At 40.6% G+C, this 18048-nt stretch overlaps 1 protein-coding gene across 1 annotated transcript; it reads left to right on the top strand.

Moving 5' to 3' along the window:
* Positions 1–1380: 1380 nt before the first annotated feature.
* On the top strand, positions 1381–6059 carry LOC124651112 (solute carrier family 40 member 2, chloroplastic). The gene is made up of 14 exons (XM_047190252.1): positions 1381–1523; positions 2037–2244; positions 2326–2389; positions 2713–2837; positions 2906–2995; positions 3121–3300; positions 3431–3505; positions 3698–3799; positions 3891–3999; positions 4246–4392; positions 4467–4573; positions 4704–4817; positions 4913–5217; positions 5566–6059. The coding sequence occupies exons 1-14, from the start codon at positions 1396–1398 to the stop codon at positions 5567–5569; spliced, it is 1758 nt and encodes a 585-aa protein (XP_047046208.1). The 5' UTR covers positions 1381–1395; the 3' UTR covers positions 5570–6059.
* Positions 6060–18048: the final 11989 nt, after the last annotated feature.

Below are 18048 nucleotides of genomic sequence, written 5' to 3'. Positions count from 1 at the left end.
TGACACATGGATTTGGCACTCATTCTTCGGAATGGCTGGCTCGCACAATGACATCAATGTCTTTGCGGCGCTCTCCGGTGTTTGATAGGTTAGCGTACGGTCGGTCTCACGATGTGGATTTTGAGATCAATGGCCACCGCTACACCAAGGGGTACTACCTTGCGATGGTATCTATCCACCTTGGGCTACACTCGTGAAGACAATTCGAAACCCCAACTCGGAGCAAGGGAGGCAAGGTTTGCCAAAGAGCGAGGAGGCAGCCCGGAAAGATATCGAGCGGGCGTTTGGCATCCTCCAAGCTCGTTGGGCTATCGTCGGACACCTGCCGCGAGCACGGGATGTGCAAACTCGTGGGAGGTGATGACCGCTTGTGTAATCATGCATAACATGATTGTTGAGGTAGAGCGGGATGATTCACTCTTTGATAATGACTGGGAAGGCCAAGGAGAGTTGGTTACTCCTCATCAAGGTGCTCCGGCATCATTCCAGGACATTCTTCATGCGCACCATAAAATTCGAGATCTAGCTGTACACAACCAGCTTCAGGCTGATTTGGTCGAGCACATATGGCAGCACGTAGGCAACAATGCTGCAAACAACAATGATGAAGGAAATCCTGAAGCCTAGAGCATTTGTATCATTTTTTTATTTTATTTGAATAATACTTTATCCTTGATACATGGACTATGTAATGTGTAATACATTTTGAGCATTTGTACTATTTTATATATTTTATATAATATTTTTTGCGTTTTTCTAGTGAATTTACAAGAAAAACATACCATAGGACGCCGCGACACAAATCTGCCGCGTTGGGCGCAGCGCGCGACCCAAACGGACGCGCGGACGCGGGGCTCCGTCCGCGCGTCCGCTCGGCCACGCAAATGGCCCAAAACGGACGGCCCAGCGCGTCCGTTGGGTCGGCCGGTTGGAGATGCCCTTAGGGCGGGCGACATGTTGTGAAGCCTAGGTCAGAGAAAAAAATAGTGGACATTAGTGAAGGAAATCAAATTTAGCGTCTCAGAATTGTGGCATGCGGAGGCCTCCCAGTCACAAACAACCTTACTTCAAATCAAGAATCTTAACCAATCGAAAATCATCAGCCGTCCGATCTAAATCAGACGGCTGTAAGAACTCCTTTTATCCTCTTCGGCTCTGCCTTCTCTCTTCCCCGTTGCGTCAGTTGCCAACTTGGCGCTCCATTCTCTCTCCTCGCCTCTCCTCCAGCTCCGCCTCCACCTCATCAGGATAAGGCAGGACGGGTGCAGGCCACGCTTCTCCGACGGCGGCAACTTCCTCCGAGCGCGACCCGCCGCCGGCACCCGGTCCTGGAGAGGCTGCATGCATGAGTAGTCGCGCTGCCGCCGCCGCCGCCGCCGCCGTTGCCCAGGAGCCATGGGAATGGTCACCGCCGCCTCAGCCCTCCTCGCTTCGTCGACGCATACGCTACGATGCCGCGGGTCTCTCTCCGGCGTGCCGAGGTTGCGCCTGAGGCCCGCGTCCCCCGGCGCCGGCGCGCTCAGGTGACTGCTTGCTGCTACCCTTTGCGCCGCATAGGTGGCTCCTTTTGGTTTTGTTTGATATGTTCTGCTGGGTGAGAAGCTTGCCTCTCTGGAAGCTTCAGATTGCAAGCGAGATTTCGGAAGTTTAGGTCGATACATTTTGCCTGCGGGTGAAATTGGAATCTTGGTGTGCTGTTGTTGGTGAATAGATAAAGTAGAAGTTGGGGCAGATTTAGGATTCTCTAGAAGCTTGATATGAAGCTAGAGAATGCAGGTGGTGTTTGTGTTTTAGCTGATCTTCTGTCCAAATGACAACGAAGTTTGTAAGGAAGAGAGGAAATTAGTTAATGTCAGTACTGTCTTGTTGCCATGTGTGCTAATTCATAGTAGATCCAATCATCCAGTGGGGTCGTGAAGCAAGAACAATTTTATTACGAGTAGTAAAATATTAGCAAAGTTAGTGGATTTGAGTTTGTGATGTTGTGCTTGCTCTCGAGTTACGATGTTTAAATTAACGTGTCAGTGTTTTGCCAGGTTAGACAATTTTGTCCGAAGGTGTTATGTGACAAATGTTGAGGTTGATGTTTCCAACGTAACAAAGGAAGAGGCTTTTGATGATCACCCATCATTACCACCGGGCTGCTCCATTCCAGTTGTTCATATCCTAGGGGATGTTCTAGATTCTAGTCCTTTTCCGCTTCACGATACTACTCCCCATCCTATCGATTTTGAAGAGTTGCCTGTAAGGATCATCTTTTCTCCTCTACTTTCTTTATGAAATGCGTTCCCTCTGCCCTCTTCTTACAGTCTGTTTATAATGCAGGTATTGTCTGAAGGAGAGCAACATATATTGGCCGCTACCCCGGCTCACCCTGCTGGACTATATGGTAAGGGGGGCTCATGGTACCATTTACACTCTTTCCGCTACGCTGTGCAGTTAATACTTAAAACTGTTCATCGCAAAAAAAAACTTAATATTTAATACTTTCTAATGAAAGTGGATGCATGTAACCAACATATCTGCAAGTAAATATTTCATAGTTGCAGCTGATTAATGTTTTAGTTTTCAAGGAGGACAAGCAGTGCATATCTGACCCCATGATTTATTAGTATTATTATTTGTACACATGTTTTAGATAATGGAAGGGCAAGCCTCCTGATGATCCATCTAAGGTGGAACTTTAATACCCCTTTAACATCTTGTATGCAGCTCTTTATGCTAGCTACTTGTTCGGTAACCTTGTGGAACAAATCTGGAATTTCGCCTGGCCTGCTGCCCTGGCAATTCTTCATCCAAGCCTATTGCCTGTCGCTATTGTCAGTTTCTTCGGAAAGGTACTTGTCCAGTTATAAATTCAAGAGACATCATTAGAATCAACATTCTAATTTTAAGTGATATCCAGCTCTCAGTATTTGTCGGGGCACCAATAGTTGGCAAGCTTATGGACCATTTCCCTCGAATACCCATGTACACAGGATTGAATGCTGTCCAGGTGCTTATCTTTATCTTCTATTCTCTATTTTCTTAGATTATAGGCAAAGAAAAGTTATCTCTTTAGATTCTATAATTCTACACAAAATAGTTCATGCCTGTTATCTGCTCAACTTGGTTTGGCAGGTAGCCACTCAGTTGATATCGGTTGCCATGGTCATCTATGCTCTTAAAAACGTGGGCCATGCTTCTACATCAGCTTTGCTTCTCAGACCTTGGTTCATTGCACTAGTGGTGGCCGGAGCTATTGAAAGGCTGGCGGGATTGGCACTTGGAGTTTCCATGGAGAGGGACTGGGTTGTGCTGGTAATGACATATAGTCTTTCTTTTCATTCTATTGAGAACTTGTAGTCATAACAAACACATATTTAATAATAGGTTGCTTTCTTGTATTTTGACCAACTGACTCCTTTGCTCTTCTTTTTTCCTTTTGAAGTTAGCAGGAACAAACAGGCCAGTTGCGTTAGCTCAAGCTAATGCTATGCTTAATCGAATTGATCTTATTTGTGAGGTGAGAAATCATACTATTATCGAGCTTGCATATCATTATCTGATTTTTTGAAAAAAATTGTGATGACTTTAGCAGACAGTTGTTGTTTGGTTGATCTTGTTATCCTGCTAGTCTGTTCTGTAATGCATGCAACCATGCAGTCTGTATGAGTTGAAAAACTATAGTTGCATAACACATGTTCTGATGTCACAGACTGTTGGGGCTTCAGTTTTTGGTCTGCTGCTGACCAAATACGACCCGGTGACCTGTTTGAAGATTTCCTGTGGTCTAATGCTTTGCAGTTTTCCTATTCTGGTATGCTGCATATATCTTTGTAAGCTGAATCATGAATTGCCAGACGTAGCATATATACTTTTACTCACAAGATGCTGTATGGTCTTTCTAGGTTATGTTGGGTCAATTAATTAACAGCGTCTCCTGTCATGCGCTTGATACGTCGAGAACCCCCAACGATGAATCTATTTGTGCTGATTTATTGGATGTCCGCAATATAGGTGAGATATATTTTTTTTTTGGAGAAAGTGTATTTTTTTTCCAGTCTTACCATTAAGCAGAAAAACAAGTAATTTGCTAGAGTGCAGCAATGAAGGGTTTATTCATCAAAAGCAAATGAAAAAACTAACACAGCCTAGCAACATAACCTAATATATATCATAGGAGGTCATCTCATTGAGGAAGTTAGATGATCACTTATTTAGTTTTGGTTCTGTGGATGGTCTAATATTCTTTCTAACGTCCAGTTCAAAATGGCCTGAGTTCTATCAAGCATGGTTGGGATGAGTATAAGCAGCAGACAGTTCTACCTGCAAGTGTAGCTACTGTGTTTCTAAATTTCAATGTAGCACTTGCTCCTGGCGCCATAATGACTGCATTGTTGATGCATCGTGGTATGTTTCACTTCCCCAGCTCAAATTTATAACTCCAGAGAAGTGTCCTGAAATTAATAACCAGTATTTAGCAGGTATTAGTCCATCCATTGTTGGTGCTTTTAGTGGATTGTGTTCTGTTATGGGCCTTGTTGCAACATTCATCTCCTCAAGCCTGGTGAAAAGAGTTGGAATTCTAAAGGTTGACCTATAATTTGTTGGTTCCATTTCTTCTTTTTGAGAAAACACAGAAAGCTTTGTGCCAATATGTGGTTCCTTTCTATATATGTTTTTCCAAAATTGATGTTAACTTCTTACATTATACATACCAGGCGGGAGCAGCTGGATTGATATTTCAAGCTTCACTCTTGTCAATTGCTCTCACAGTGTACTGGGCTGGATCCATTTCACAGAGAACACCTTTACTCATCTTCCTCGCATCCATTGTGAGAATTAGACAATAGCTACAAATTATCCTTTGATTAAGAATTAGGCAAATACAATAGAATAAACATCGTGCTTGTTTTTTGTTTATCTGCAGGCACTATCTCGGTTGGGGCACATGTCTTATGATGTAGTGGGGACACAGATAATTCAAACAGGGGTTCCTGCTTCAAAAGCAAACCTTATTGGAGGAATGGAGGTTTCAATTGCAAGCCTTGCAGAGTTGGTGATGCTTGCTATGGCTATAATTGCAAATGACATCTCCCATTTTGGCTTCTTGGCGATATTGTCTGTTTCGTCTGTTGCTTGGGCAGCGTGGATGTTCTGTCGGTGGTTGGGAAATCCAACGGATGAACAGAGGGAACTCTTCATTTTCGATCCGCACTTCCAACTTCGAGCAACGTAAGTTCTGATTCATGTCATTAGCCCATTACTTCATGAACAAGATGCCAGACTTCAAAAGCATGTACACACTAGAGTGCATTACTATTGCTATCTCTGATATTCCTGCAAGGGCTCTCTTGTTTTTACAATCGTTTTTCCAGTCTGCTATATAAATTTGGAATCACAAGCAGAATTAAGGTGCAAAAGTGCGTTATCTAGTCATGATAAGATGTAAACATCAAATCTTCATGTAGAAGTAATACATATTTCACGATTCGACCGTGCAGATGGCAGTTCAGCATCCCAACAGAATTTGTGCTACTTATGAATAACACTTTGATAGAGCATCTCCATCTTATGTCGCAGATAGAAGGATGAGGCACCACAGTCCAGGCACTCCGTGGGAGCAGAGCAGTGAGCGACTGAGCACCTAGTTAGCCTGCAGCTGCTCGTGCTTTGGGTCATCACAGCAGTAGAGCTAACTGCTGCCAGATTGACACGGCAGTTTCATACAGCATATCCCCATCTCTTATCTTGCAGAAAGAGGATGAAGCATGCACCATACGCTAGCTTGTACTTGGACCCGAAACTGGGGCTTGCCCTGCAATGATCTGAAGATGTTGCGCAGAGCTGCTGTTACATCTTTGACTGAATACACAACACACACACACTAGGAGTTAGGACACCATTTGTTTCTGGTTTGTCTGGTTTGTCCCCGACATCCAACTTCTACACTTCATTTTTCTTCTTCTTCTACATCTGTTGTATAGTTGCATCAAGTATTACGTCATAGCTCTAGCAGTGGCAGAACGGGCGTGACTGTCCATACTAGTAACATGAAATCTGTACATCTTCCGTTCTTTGTCTGATTCCATTCAGCTGCTCCCTCCGAAATCCCATATACTGTACATTTGTTTATATCTAGTTCCCTGGTAATTTGCCCCTTTACCTTTCACCAATATTTCAATGACAAACACTAACTAATAGCTGCACCACCCTATATTTTACTACCTCCAACCCAAAGCTTAAGGCTTATATTATTTTTAGAAAGTTAAACTATGCTAAGTTTAACTAAACTTTTACTAAAAATCATTAACATGCAAAATGCAAAATTAATATCATTAAATAGATAATGAAATATATTTTCATATGGTATCTACAAAATATTATATTTGTTGGTAGATTATTCTAAAAATTTGGTCAAACTTTACATGGTTTGATTTTTCAAAAATATATAAGCCTTAAGCTTTGAAATGAAGGTAAAAAATAGTTTACGTTGGCTTGTCTATCAAACATCTGTGGGTAGGGGATAGTGAGCTTAATGTCGGGGACTCCCGTTTCCGGAGAGGTGAACCGGGTTCTGCTGGAGAGGACTTTTTCCTCACCTAAGTTCGTGCATCGGGGAGCCCTATACGGTAACTGTTGGACTTCCTCTAGCATAAAATTATACAACGTGTAAATTTAGTCAAAAGTTTAACCAAACACGGAGTATATAGTAAGATCTGCAATATTAAATAAGTATCTTATCAGAATTTTTTTATGATGAATCTATTGATGTTTATATGATATTGTGGATGTTCCTATGTTTATCTATATATGATTGGTCTAATTTTTTTAAAAAAATTACGGACTTTGTTTCATGAAACGGAGGGAGTAGTAACTTATTCCGCGCTACCCGAGAGAGCTTGGATATCCTCCCTCTAATGAAGCAATGTCATCAGGTCATACGTAACCTACTTTCTTAAGATTTTAAATATCATTTGGTGGTATAAAAATATGGTGGCACAAAATCTAATTAGACATGTAAGTGGGATTCCACCAAAGTTCTACTTATAGTTTATTTTGTTCTTTCTAGTTTAGATTTTGGACCAAATTTTAAACTACATAACACAAAATGCAAAACGCACTATAAGTGGGACTTTGGGGATTTCACTTGACACCTTAAATCTGATGCAGAGAAATTCCTTCTAATTTTTTGTTGTTGCAATCCAACTTGTAACTGAGTTTTTTTTAGTTGCAAGTGAGTTGCAACTGATTTGCAAGTGGGATGCAACTCAAAAGAATAATCAGAATCATTAGATTTGCTTTGTGTTCCGTACTAGTTATCAGTTGCAACTGAGATTTAGTAACGTTGTCTGGCTGAAAACTAAGCTAATTCATAGTCAACCGAGAATTAGTCACACCTCAAGAAATTTCTTAAAAAATAATTTGATGCAAAGATATTTGGGGGGAAGACAAATTTGCCAAGGGCACGTTTGAGCTGGCATGCCACTTGGCCCATGTATAGGGAGATGAAAATAATTAGCAGTTTTATTGCCTAGGCTCCCTCTTGTTGTTGTATGAACCGAATTTTATAGCAGTGTTGGGCTAGGGCCAAGAGGAATGGCCGAATCGACCGTTTCCAGCGAGCTATCCATTTGTTGGCTCCATTTATACAAAATTTGCACGTGAGGGAACGTGAGCTGTTTAGGCTCACTCTCCCTTAAACTCCTTCACCTACTCCCTCTAAATCAACACAACCATGTTTTGAATCAAAATACAATGTACATAAAAAGATGCGCGTCGATGATATGAATCCATTTCGAGAACCAGTTTCAAGTTTCATCAGCCGTAAATCGTAAATTTCGTGTTCACGTTTAGAGCTTTTTTTTAGAGATTTTCGAGAAATTAGTCGCACGCGGTTGGCCGTTTGAAATTTCCTTAGAGGGGAAGCTTCACCTCACCATTACACACAACTCTCGTGTTGTAAGTTTTTCTTTTCGGTGGACACATAGACAGATAGATAAACCAGTTGCTAGTATTAACTATGCATATCGTGGTAGTTCATTTAGTGTAAGGGTATATTGCCCCTATGTATGGTTTTGGTAATTAATGACAACCCCTATGGACTAATGTTTTCATTGAATTTATATGAAGGAATATTTCATAGGTACTACTTGTAGTCCATATGTTGGATTCAAGTATGGATGCCATGAAGATAAAGGTATACCTTGATTATTACCATCAAGATCATCGATTTGAAGACATATATGTGACATGATCAAGAAGAAAAAATGAACATGAAGTTCTTATGTGGAACTCAATATTAGCCATCCTCTAGCTTATGTGTTAAGCAATGAATGATCAAGATCTTGAGTGCTTGATTCCAAGTGACGAATTCAAGATATGGCTCTAAGTCGGTATCATGATAGTCTCATAAGTTGAGCTATGGTTGACTAAGATTTAGAGCATGCAAACAAATGAAGAGTTCTTTATACACCTTAAGATAATATGCTAGAGAGAAGATACAAGGTTGACCAATACAAAGAGCGAAGAATAGATTCAAGTTTGGCCAACACATGAATCATAAAGAATGTGCCACATGAAGTCATGTGGTATGGTAAGCTTTGTCAATTATGCTTTATGAACTAACCCATCATATATGTGCCCTTGTGTTGTCTATGTGGGTATCTTTCCATGGGCATGCATCAAAAGTGAGATCTCATATAGCTCATGAGAGGATGACGTCAAGTGGTGATCGTCATCAAGGTTGAGTTGAGCAAGTTCAAAATGAGCATCTCAACAGGATCACATGCTTGAAGCTTGCCGTCCATTTGGTGATAATGAACATGTGAAGATGTGCTTAATGATGCTATCCCATAGTGGTGTATGGGGGAGCATTTGTGAGTCTTCACGAAGCAACAATGATCAAGTGAGGCATTCCGGCTTGAGTGGATCTTGAAGAGTTATCATCAGGATCAAGCGGGATGCGCAATGCAAAGGTATAGCCTTGCTAGGTTTTCGTTTTACCGGTCTCAAGGTGGTTCTTGGGAGACCGGATTATAGGATAGATAGCCGCACTATCAAGAGGGGCTTTCGGTTGAGTAACTTGATCACATCGTCTTAGGGAGCTCAATCCTTTGCATACTTTGCATATCCCTATTGCTTCTTGGTGTTTCTATGTGTGAAGTTCTTGAGCTTGTTGCCAGCTTTTCAACAAGCCCAAGTTCATCGAAAACGGAATCCGCATGCATCTTCTTTTGCGTTTTCGAGTTTGGACGTCTTTACCGTTTCTTTACGTTGGGAGACTCCCTCTCTAAAATCCTCTAAAAATATTCTGTGAGGAGTCTCAATATTTCCAACAAAATTGGCTTCATGTCAATCGGAGTTCGGGAGCATTTTCTGTTTAAAAGAAAAAGGAAAGACTTTCAGGGGTCCTGTGAAATCCGGCCCACCGCCCGGCCCCGTGATACGTCCAATTTGCATCACTATTTTATATCATAATTTTCTGTTATTCATTGATATATTTCATATTTGGAGATCATACTTATGTTATTTCATCTATTTTGCATGTTTCATGATTATTGGAGGATCGCGCACCGGAGCCAGGATTCAGCTGGAAAAAGCACCGTCAGAATGCAATATTTCGGAAGATCAACAGTTGACGGAAATTACATGAAAAATCCTATTTTTCCAGATGACGAAGGGAGCCAGAAGGGGGAGAAGAGGGGACCCGAGGTGGGCCCACCCCATAGGCCGGCGCGGCCCAAGGCCTGGCCGCGCCGCCCTGTGAGGAGGGGGGCCCACAGCCCCTCTCGCCTCATTTTCTTCGCGTATGCCTTCGTCCCGAAAACCTAAGCTCTGCGGGGCGGAGAACACCAGAGAGAAAAGAGCTCTCCGGCAGGCTGAGATCTGCCGGGGAAATTCCCTCCCGGAGGGGGAAATCGACGCCATCGTCACCGCCATCGAGCTGGACATCATCTCCATCACCATCACCATCATCTTCATCATCATCACCGCCGTCTCCACCGCTGCACCTCGTCACCGCTGTAACAATTTGGGTTTGATCTTGATTGTTTGAAAGGGGAAACTCTCCCGGTGTTGATTTCTACTTGATATTGATGCTATTGAGTGAAACCGTTGAACCAAGGTTTATGTTCAGATTGTTATTCATCATCATATCACCTCTGATCATGTTCCATATGATGTCTCGTGAGTAGTTCGTTTAGTTCTTGAGGACATGGGTGAAGTCTAAATGTTAGTAGTGAAGTATGGTTGAGTAATATTCAATGCTATGATATTTAAGTTGTGGTGTTATTATTCTAGTGGTGTCGTGTGAACGTTGACTACACGACACTTCACCTTTATGGGCCTAGGGGAATGCATCTTGTACTCGTTTGCCAATTGCGGGGTTGCCGGAGTGACGAAACCCGAGCCCCGTTGGTATATCGATGCAGGAGGGATAGCAGGATCTCAGAGTTTAAGGCCGTGGTTAGATTTATCTTAATTACTTTCTTGTAGTTGCGGATGCTTGCAAGGGGTATAATCACAAGTATGTATTAGTCCTAGGAAGGGCGGTACATTAGCATAGGTTCACCCACACAACACTTATCAAAACAATGAAGATTAATTAGCCGTATGTAGCGAAAGCACTAGACTAAAATCCCGTGTGTCCTCGAGAACGTTTGGTCATTATAAGTAAACAAACCGGCTTGTCCTTTGTGCTAAAAAGGATTGGACCACTCGCTGCAATTGTTACTCTCGCACTTTATTTACTCGTACTTTATTCATCTCGTTACATCAAAACCCCCCGAATACTTGTCTCGTGAGCATTTACAGTGAATCCTTCATCGAAACTGCTTGTCAACACCTTCTGCTCCTCGTTGGGATCGACATTCTTACTTATCAAAGATACTACGATACACCCCCTATACTTGTGGGTCATCAAGACTATTCTCTGGCGCCGTTGCCGGGGAATGAAGCGCTATTGGTAAGTGGAATTGGTAAGGGAAATTTCTACTGTTTGTGCTGATTTTATTTCTGCCTGCTGCTATAACTCATTATGGAGAGATATTCTCTTGAGTGTTTATTTGGGAAATCTACTACTACTGCAAAGGTAGTGGATGAGGCGCCAGGTAAGGAAGAAATACCATACAAAATACCTATGAAGATTATTGAACGTGTAGTGGGTAACCGTTATACATGGGATGGAACTGTCCACCCTGGAGATCATTTACTGTTCTTACATGAATTATGCGATTTATTCAAGTGTGCAGGTATTGCTATGGATGAAGTGAGGAAGAAACTATTCTCCGTATCGCTGTCCGGTAAAGCAGCGCATTGGTATAAATTATCTGGATAATGGGGATTCTCTTGAATGGAATGATATTGTGCCCCGGTTTTATTCTAAGTTCTATCCTCCAAGTGAGATTCACAAAGATCGGAATCGCATATATAATTTTTGGCCTCATGAAGGAGAAAGTATTGCCCAAGCGTGGGGGAGATTGAAGTCTTTAATGCTCAAATGCCCCATTCATGAGCTTCCTGGTAATATTATTATTGATAATTTCTATGCAAGACTTTCTTTTCAAGACAAGACCTTGCCGGATACTTCTTGTTCCGGATCCTTTACACGCAACAAGGAAGAGTTTAAAAGGGACCTTCTTAATCGGATCCAAGAAAATACTGAAGGATGGGAGAACGACAAGGATAGAGAATCAGGTATAAATTATGATTATAAATGCATTGAAGCTTTTACGGATACTGATAAATTTCGTAATATGAGTGCTACTTATGGTCTTGATTCTCAAGTTGCTGCAAATGTTTATAAAGCTTTTGCTTCTCATTATGAATTGCATAAGAAGAACTTTGATAAGTATCATGAACCGTATAAAGATAAAATTGATTCATCTATAAATAAATCTGTTGTAGTTGAAACTGTTGATCATGTTATTCCTGAAGCTTATATTGAAAAAACACCTTTCCCTCGCTAAAATGAAGGAGTACTCGTTATAAATAGTGCGGTTCATAAAAGTGAAAAGAAACCCGTAGAACCCGAAGAACAAATAAAAGTTGAACCTCGTTGTTGCAATTGTTAAAGATCTTGTGACTGAAAATGTAGAAGATGGTCATATTATTTTCTGTGAAGATGCTTCTAATATTGTTTCACATCCTAATAAGTCTAGAAAAGCTAGTGTTCCTATGCTATCTGTTAGAATTGGTGATCATTGTTATTATGGTTTATGTGATATTGGTGCAAGTATTAGTGCTATTCCTTATGAGCTATACACGGAGATTATGCACGAAATTGGTTCTTGTGAACTTGAAGATATTGATGTGGTTATTCGGCTGGCTAATAGAGAAACTATCTCTCCAATTGGTATTATTCGAGATGTGGAAGTTTTATGTGGTAAGATTAAATATCATGCTGCTTTTTGGTACTTGGTTCTGCTGCTAGTAAATATTGTCCTATCATTTTTGGTAGACCTTTTCTAAATACTTGTGGAGCTATTATAGATTGCAAGAAAGAGAAAATTTTGACTAAATTTGCTGGTGAATCTTATGAGTTTAACTTCTCTAAATTTACCAAAACTCCTTATAAAATTGATTCGCCTAATAGTGATTTTAAAGTTGAACAAGTGTGCATCTATTGCTCTTGCTCCTAGTAATCCTTTGCAAAGCAACATTTGGAGAATAGTGAGAGTGAAGTTTTTAGGGAAGAAAGAGACGAGCTTGACGAAATTTTCCTTCGTCAACCTATTCTTAAGCATGATTTACCGGTGGAAGACTTGGGTACAACACCACCACCAAAGGAAGATCCTCGTCTTTGATTTAAAACCATTGCCCGATAATCTTAAATATGCTCATATTGATGATAAGAAAATATATCCTGTTATTATTAGTTCCAAGCTTTCGAGTTTGAAGAAGAAATGTTATTGGAAATATCGAAGAAACACCGAGGTGCTATTGGCCACACTCTTGATGACTTGAAGGGGATTTCTCCCTCTATTTGCCAACACGCCATTAATATGGAAGATGATGCGAAGCCTCGTTGTTGAACCTCGGCGTCGTCTAATTCCTAAGATGAAGGATGTGGTAAGAAATGAGGTATTAAGACTCCTTGAAGCTGGTATTATATATCATATTGCCGATAGTAGATGGGTGAGTCCCGTGCATTGTGTTCCTAAGAAAGGAGGAATGATCGTTGTGCCTAATGATAATGATGAGCTCATACCTCAAAGAGTAGTCGTAGGGTATAGAATGTGCATTGATTATCGAAAAGTTAATAAGGTTACTAAGAAAGATCATTACCCTTTGCCTTTTATTGATCAAATGTTAGAAAGGTTATCTAAAAATACTCATTTTTGCTTTCTTGATGGTTATTCTGGGTTTTCACAAATTGCTGTTAAAACTAAAGATCAAGAGAAAACCACTTTCACTTGTCCCTATAGAACTTATGCTTATAGGCGTATGCCTTTTGGTTTATGTAATGCTCCTGCTACTTTTCAAAGATGCATATCTGCTATTTTTCATGGCTTTTGTGAGAGTATTGTAGAGGTATTCATGGATGATTTTTCTGTCTATGGGAATTCTTTTGATAGTTGCTTGCGAAACCTTGATAAAGTTTTGCAGAGATGTGAAGAAACTAACCTTGTTCTTAATTGGGAGAAATGCCACTTTATGGTTAATGAAGGAATTGTATTGGGACACAAAATTTCCGAGAGAGGTATTGAAGTTGATAGAGCTAAAGTTGAAGCTATTGAGAAGATGCCCTATCCTAGGGATGTTAAAGGTATTCGTAGTGTTCTTGGTCATGTTGGGTTTTATAGGAGATTTATTAAAGATTTCTCCAAGATTTCAAAGCCTATTACTAATCTTCTTCAAAAAGATGTACCTTTTGTTTTTGATGATGATTGTAAGGAAGCTTTCGAAATTCTAAAGAAAGCCTTAACAACTGCCCCTATAGTTGAACCTCCTGATTGGAACTTACCATTTGAAATTATGTGTGATGCTAGTGATTTTGCTGTAGGCGCTGTTCTTGGACAGCGGGTAGATAAGAAATTGAATGTTATTCATTATGCTAGTAAAACTCTTGATGTCTGCTCAAAGAAATTATGCTACTACTGAAAAAGAATTGTTAGCTGTAGTCTTTGCTTGTGATAAATTTAGATCTTATATTGTTGATTCAAAAGTTACGATTCATACTGATCATGCTGCAATTAGATACCTTATGACAAAGAAATATGCTAAGCCGAGGCTTATTAGATGAGTACTTCTTTTGCAAGAATTTGATTTACATATTGTAGATAGGAAAGGTGCTGATAATCTTGTTGCTGATAATTTGTCTAGATTGGAAAATATTGCTTATGATCCTGTTCTTGTTAATGATAGTTTTCCAAATGAACAATTGGCTGTAATAAAGGTGAGCTCGCGAGACAGTCCTTGGTATGCTGATTATGCTAACTTTATTGTTTCCAAGTACTTGCCTCCAACCTTTTCAGCTCAGCAAAGGAGGAAATTCTTTTATGACTTGAGGCATTATTTTTGGGATGACCCACACTTATATAAAGAAGGAGTGGATGGTATTCTGCGAAGATGTGTTCCCGAATATGAACAACAAAATATATTGAGTAAATGTCATGGTAGTGCTTATGGAGGACATCACGCCGGAGATAGAACCGCGCAAAAGGTTCTACAATCAGGTTTTTATTGGCCAACTCTCTTCAAAGATGCAAGGAAGTTTATTTTATCTTGTGATGAATGTCAAAGGGTTGGTAATATCTCCGGACGCAATGAAATGCCTATGAATTATACTCTTGTTATTGAACCGTTTGATTGTTGGGGATTTGACTTCATGGGACCTTTTCCCTCTTCGGAAGGTAACACTCATATACTTGTTGCTCGTTGATTATGTTACTAAATGGGTGGAAGCCATACCTACAAAAAGTGCTGATGGTGAGACCTCTTTAAGAATGCTTTTAGACATTATTTTTCCTAGATTTGGAGTACCTAGATATATTATGACAGATGGAGGTTCTCATTCTATTCACGGTGGTTTTAGAAAAACTCTTGCTAAATATGGTATTAATCATAGAATTGCTTCCGCTTATCATCCTCAAACTAGTGGGCAAGTAGAACTATCAAATAGAGAAATTAAATCTATCTTGCAAAAGACTCGTTAATAAAACTAGAAAGAATTGGGCTAGTAAATTGAAGGAAGCGCTATGGGCTTATAGAACTGCTTATAAAAACCCCATGGGAATGTCACCTTATAAAATGGTTTATGGAAAAGCTTGTCATTTACCTTTAGAACTAGAACACAATGCTTATTGGGCTGTTAGAGAACTAAATAAAGATCCTAAACTAGCCGGTAATAAGAGGTTGCTGCAATTAAGTTCTCTAGATGAATGGAGAAGTGAAGCTTATGAAAACGCTAAACTCTTTAAAGAGAAAGTTAAGAAATGGCACGATAGAAGGATTATCAAAAGAGAGTTTAATATTGGGGATAAAGTCCTATTGTATCGGTCTCGTCTCAGATTCTTTGCAGGGAAATTACTCTCGAAATGGGAAGGACCATATGTTGTTGAGGAGGTGTATCGATCAGGAGCAATTAAAATTAGTTCTCTCCAAGGCAATGCCACGCAAGTGGTGAATGGACAAAGACTCAAGCATTATATCTCAGGTGATTCTTATAATGTAGATGTTGACGTTATTCAAGTGGAAACACCGGAGGCTTTCATCAAAGGTCAAATTGACAGTCCGCCAGAACTCGACTTTGAATAGGTAACAAGACGAGTAATAAAAAGTTCGCTATTTACTTTCCGAACAATGTTTTTGCTGTTTTTGGAAAATATGAAAAATTACGAGATCGAAACGGAGTGGAGGAGACGCACGAGGGCGTGCCCCCACAGGCCGGCGCGGGCCCCAGCCTGGCCGCGCCGCCCTGTGAGATGGGCCCCTCGTCACCCCTTTCCGACTCTGGTTCGACCTGGTACTTTCCGTTAGTTGTAATTTTTTTTGCTATATAATCCCCCGGACCCCTGGAGGTCCGTATATCGTTTTCTCGACGTGTTTTGTTTCAAGCTGTTTCTGCCAGGATCTATTTTCAATCTAGGAGCACCATGGTCTCCAACAACAAGGACAAGGAGCCTTCGGAGGAAGGTATCCAAGACCCCGAGTTGAAGGAAGAAGTCAAGGAGGATGAAGAGGAAGTCGAAGAAGTTCCGCGAGTACGCCCACGCACCACCGTTGCAAGCATCAGAGTGGTGTCAAACCCGTTCAACGCCAAGAAGAGTGCATGGATTAGCACCAGAGGTAGAATTCCACGTCATTACCTAGCTCCAAAGACATCTTCTTCAGGCACATACCATCCCTTCCGCAATCTAATCTACAATAATCAAATTGAAAGGACTCCCAAGGCAGCATTGCCTAGCAATTGGGATATAGATCGTTCTAACACTGCAGGAAGGACGAAGCCTGAAGCTGAAGGGCGGGGAAATAACTCCAAGAATTGGGATTCGCCGTCGGACATACTTCTTAATCGCGTCGAGCACAATTCGGAGATGATCCGCAACCTCATGTACAAGATTGATGAGCTTCAGGAGCTTGTGGAGAAGCTTGTTGGGAATTCATCACCGCCACCGCCAAAGGAGTAATTCATCATCGGTATTGGCATCCCCTTGGTTTGTTCCAAGCTTGGGGGAGTGCCGCGGTATCACATCATCACTACCTTTTTACTTTTTACTATCAAGTAGTGTCATATCATGAGTAGGGAAGTTATCATATAAGATGGATTGCAGTGTGGAAGTATCTCCCCTTTAGTTGGTTGTCTATGTATCCCTTGGTGTGAGTTATCGATATGAAATATTAATGAGAAGTCTTATCATTTACATATTGCACACCTTATTTTAGTTTGCAATCTCTATTATATGATTGATCTTGATTTTAGTATTGGTACCACTTTGGGAGCATTGAGTAAATCTATTTGGTTTTGGCAAACTTAGCATTGGTCAATAGCAACAACACCTTGAGGTTTAAGTAGAAAAGAGAAATACATATAGTTGTTTCATTGTCTTCCTTTCTTGTTAGCTCATAGCTTATTATTCTGAAGTTAAAATTGTTTGTGCTTGCAAGAAAGATGCATGATTATGTCTATCACATGTATATTTGCTTGTTTCCCTCAACTCTTATGCTCGCTAATTAACCTTGCTAGCCAAAGACCTGTACTGAGAGGGAATGCTTCTCGTGCATCCAAACCTGTACCCAAACCTATGCCATTTGTGTCCACCATATCTACCTACTGCATGGTATTTCTTGCCGTTCCAAGTAAATACTTCATGTGCTACCTTTAAACAATTCAAAATTTATTACTTCTTATTTGTGTCAATGTTTTATAGCTCATGAGGAAGTATGTGGTGTTTTATCTTTCAGTCTTGTTAGGAAGCTTCCACTAATGGACTAGTGGCTTCATCCACTTATCCTATAATTTTGCAAAAAGAGCTGGCAACGGGGTTCCCAGCCCCAATTAATCAACTTTCATTAATAATTCTCTTCACATGTTTTGCTCTGATTCATCAGTAAGCAACTTAATTTTTCAATAGACACTCCTCCATGGTATGAGATTGTTGGAAGGCACCGGAGGATTCGGTTAGCCATGGATTGTGTAAGCAAAGGTTGGGGGGAGTGTCATCCTTAAATAAACTAAAGTACATGTGTAAACAAAAGAGAAGAGGGATGATCTACCTTGCTGGTAGAGATAACGTCCTTCATGGGAGCCGCTCTTTGGAGGTCTCTTTGGCAAGGGGGTTAGAGTACCCGCTACCAGTCGTTGACAACAACAAACACCTCTCAAAACTTTACTTTTATTCTCTTTATATGATTTCAAAACTCGAAAAAGCTCTAGCACATGATTTGATCCCTGCTCCCTCTCGCGAAGGGCCTGTCTTTTACTTTATGTTGAGTCAAGTACACCTATTTCCCTCCATCTCAAGCAAGCATTTGAGTTGTTGTGATCAAACTATTATATTGTGATTTGCTTCATCATGTCTTTTACTTTTCCTTGTTTAGTACAAGTTTTACCCGAATGAATAT

Source organism: Lolium rigidum, chromosome 5 (assembly GCF_022539505.1).
Source record: "Lolium rigidum isolate FL_2022 chromosome 5, APGP_CSIRO_Lrig_0.1, whole genome shotgun sequence".
In the NCBI taxonomy this organism is placed as follows: domain Eukaryota; kingdom Viridiplantae; phylum Streptophyta; class Magnoliopsida; order Poales; family Poaceae; genus Lolium; species Lolium rigidum.
This window is presented reverse-complemented; position numbering and strand designations above follow the sequence as displayed.

What these genes read in the sequence shown, in the direction of transcription:
- LOC124651112 (XM_047190252.1), top strand. Translation starts at nt 1,396, where the DNA reads ATGGGAATGGTCACCGCCGCCTCAGCCCTCCTCGCTTCGTCGACGCAT. An exon ending in TTTGCAGTTTTCCTATTCTG is followed by an intron (nt 3,800 to 3,890) that starts GTATGCTGCATA and finishes TGGTCTTTCTAG; the next exon opens with GTTATGTTGGGTCAATTAAT. An exon ending in AAAGAGTTGGAATTCTAAAG is followed by an intron (nt 4,574 to 4,703) that starts GTTGACCTATAA and finishes TATACATACCAG; the next exon opens with GCGGGAGCAGCTGGATTGAT.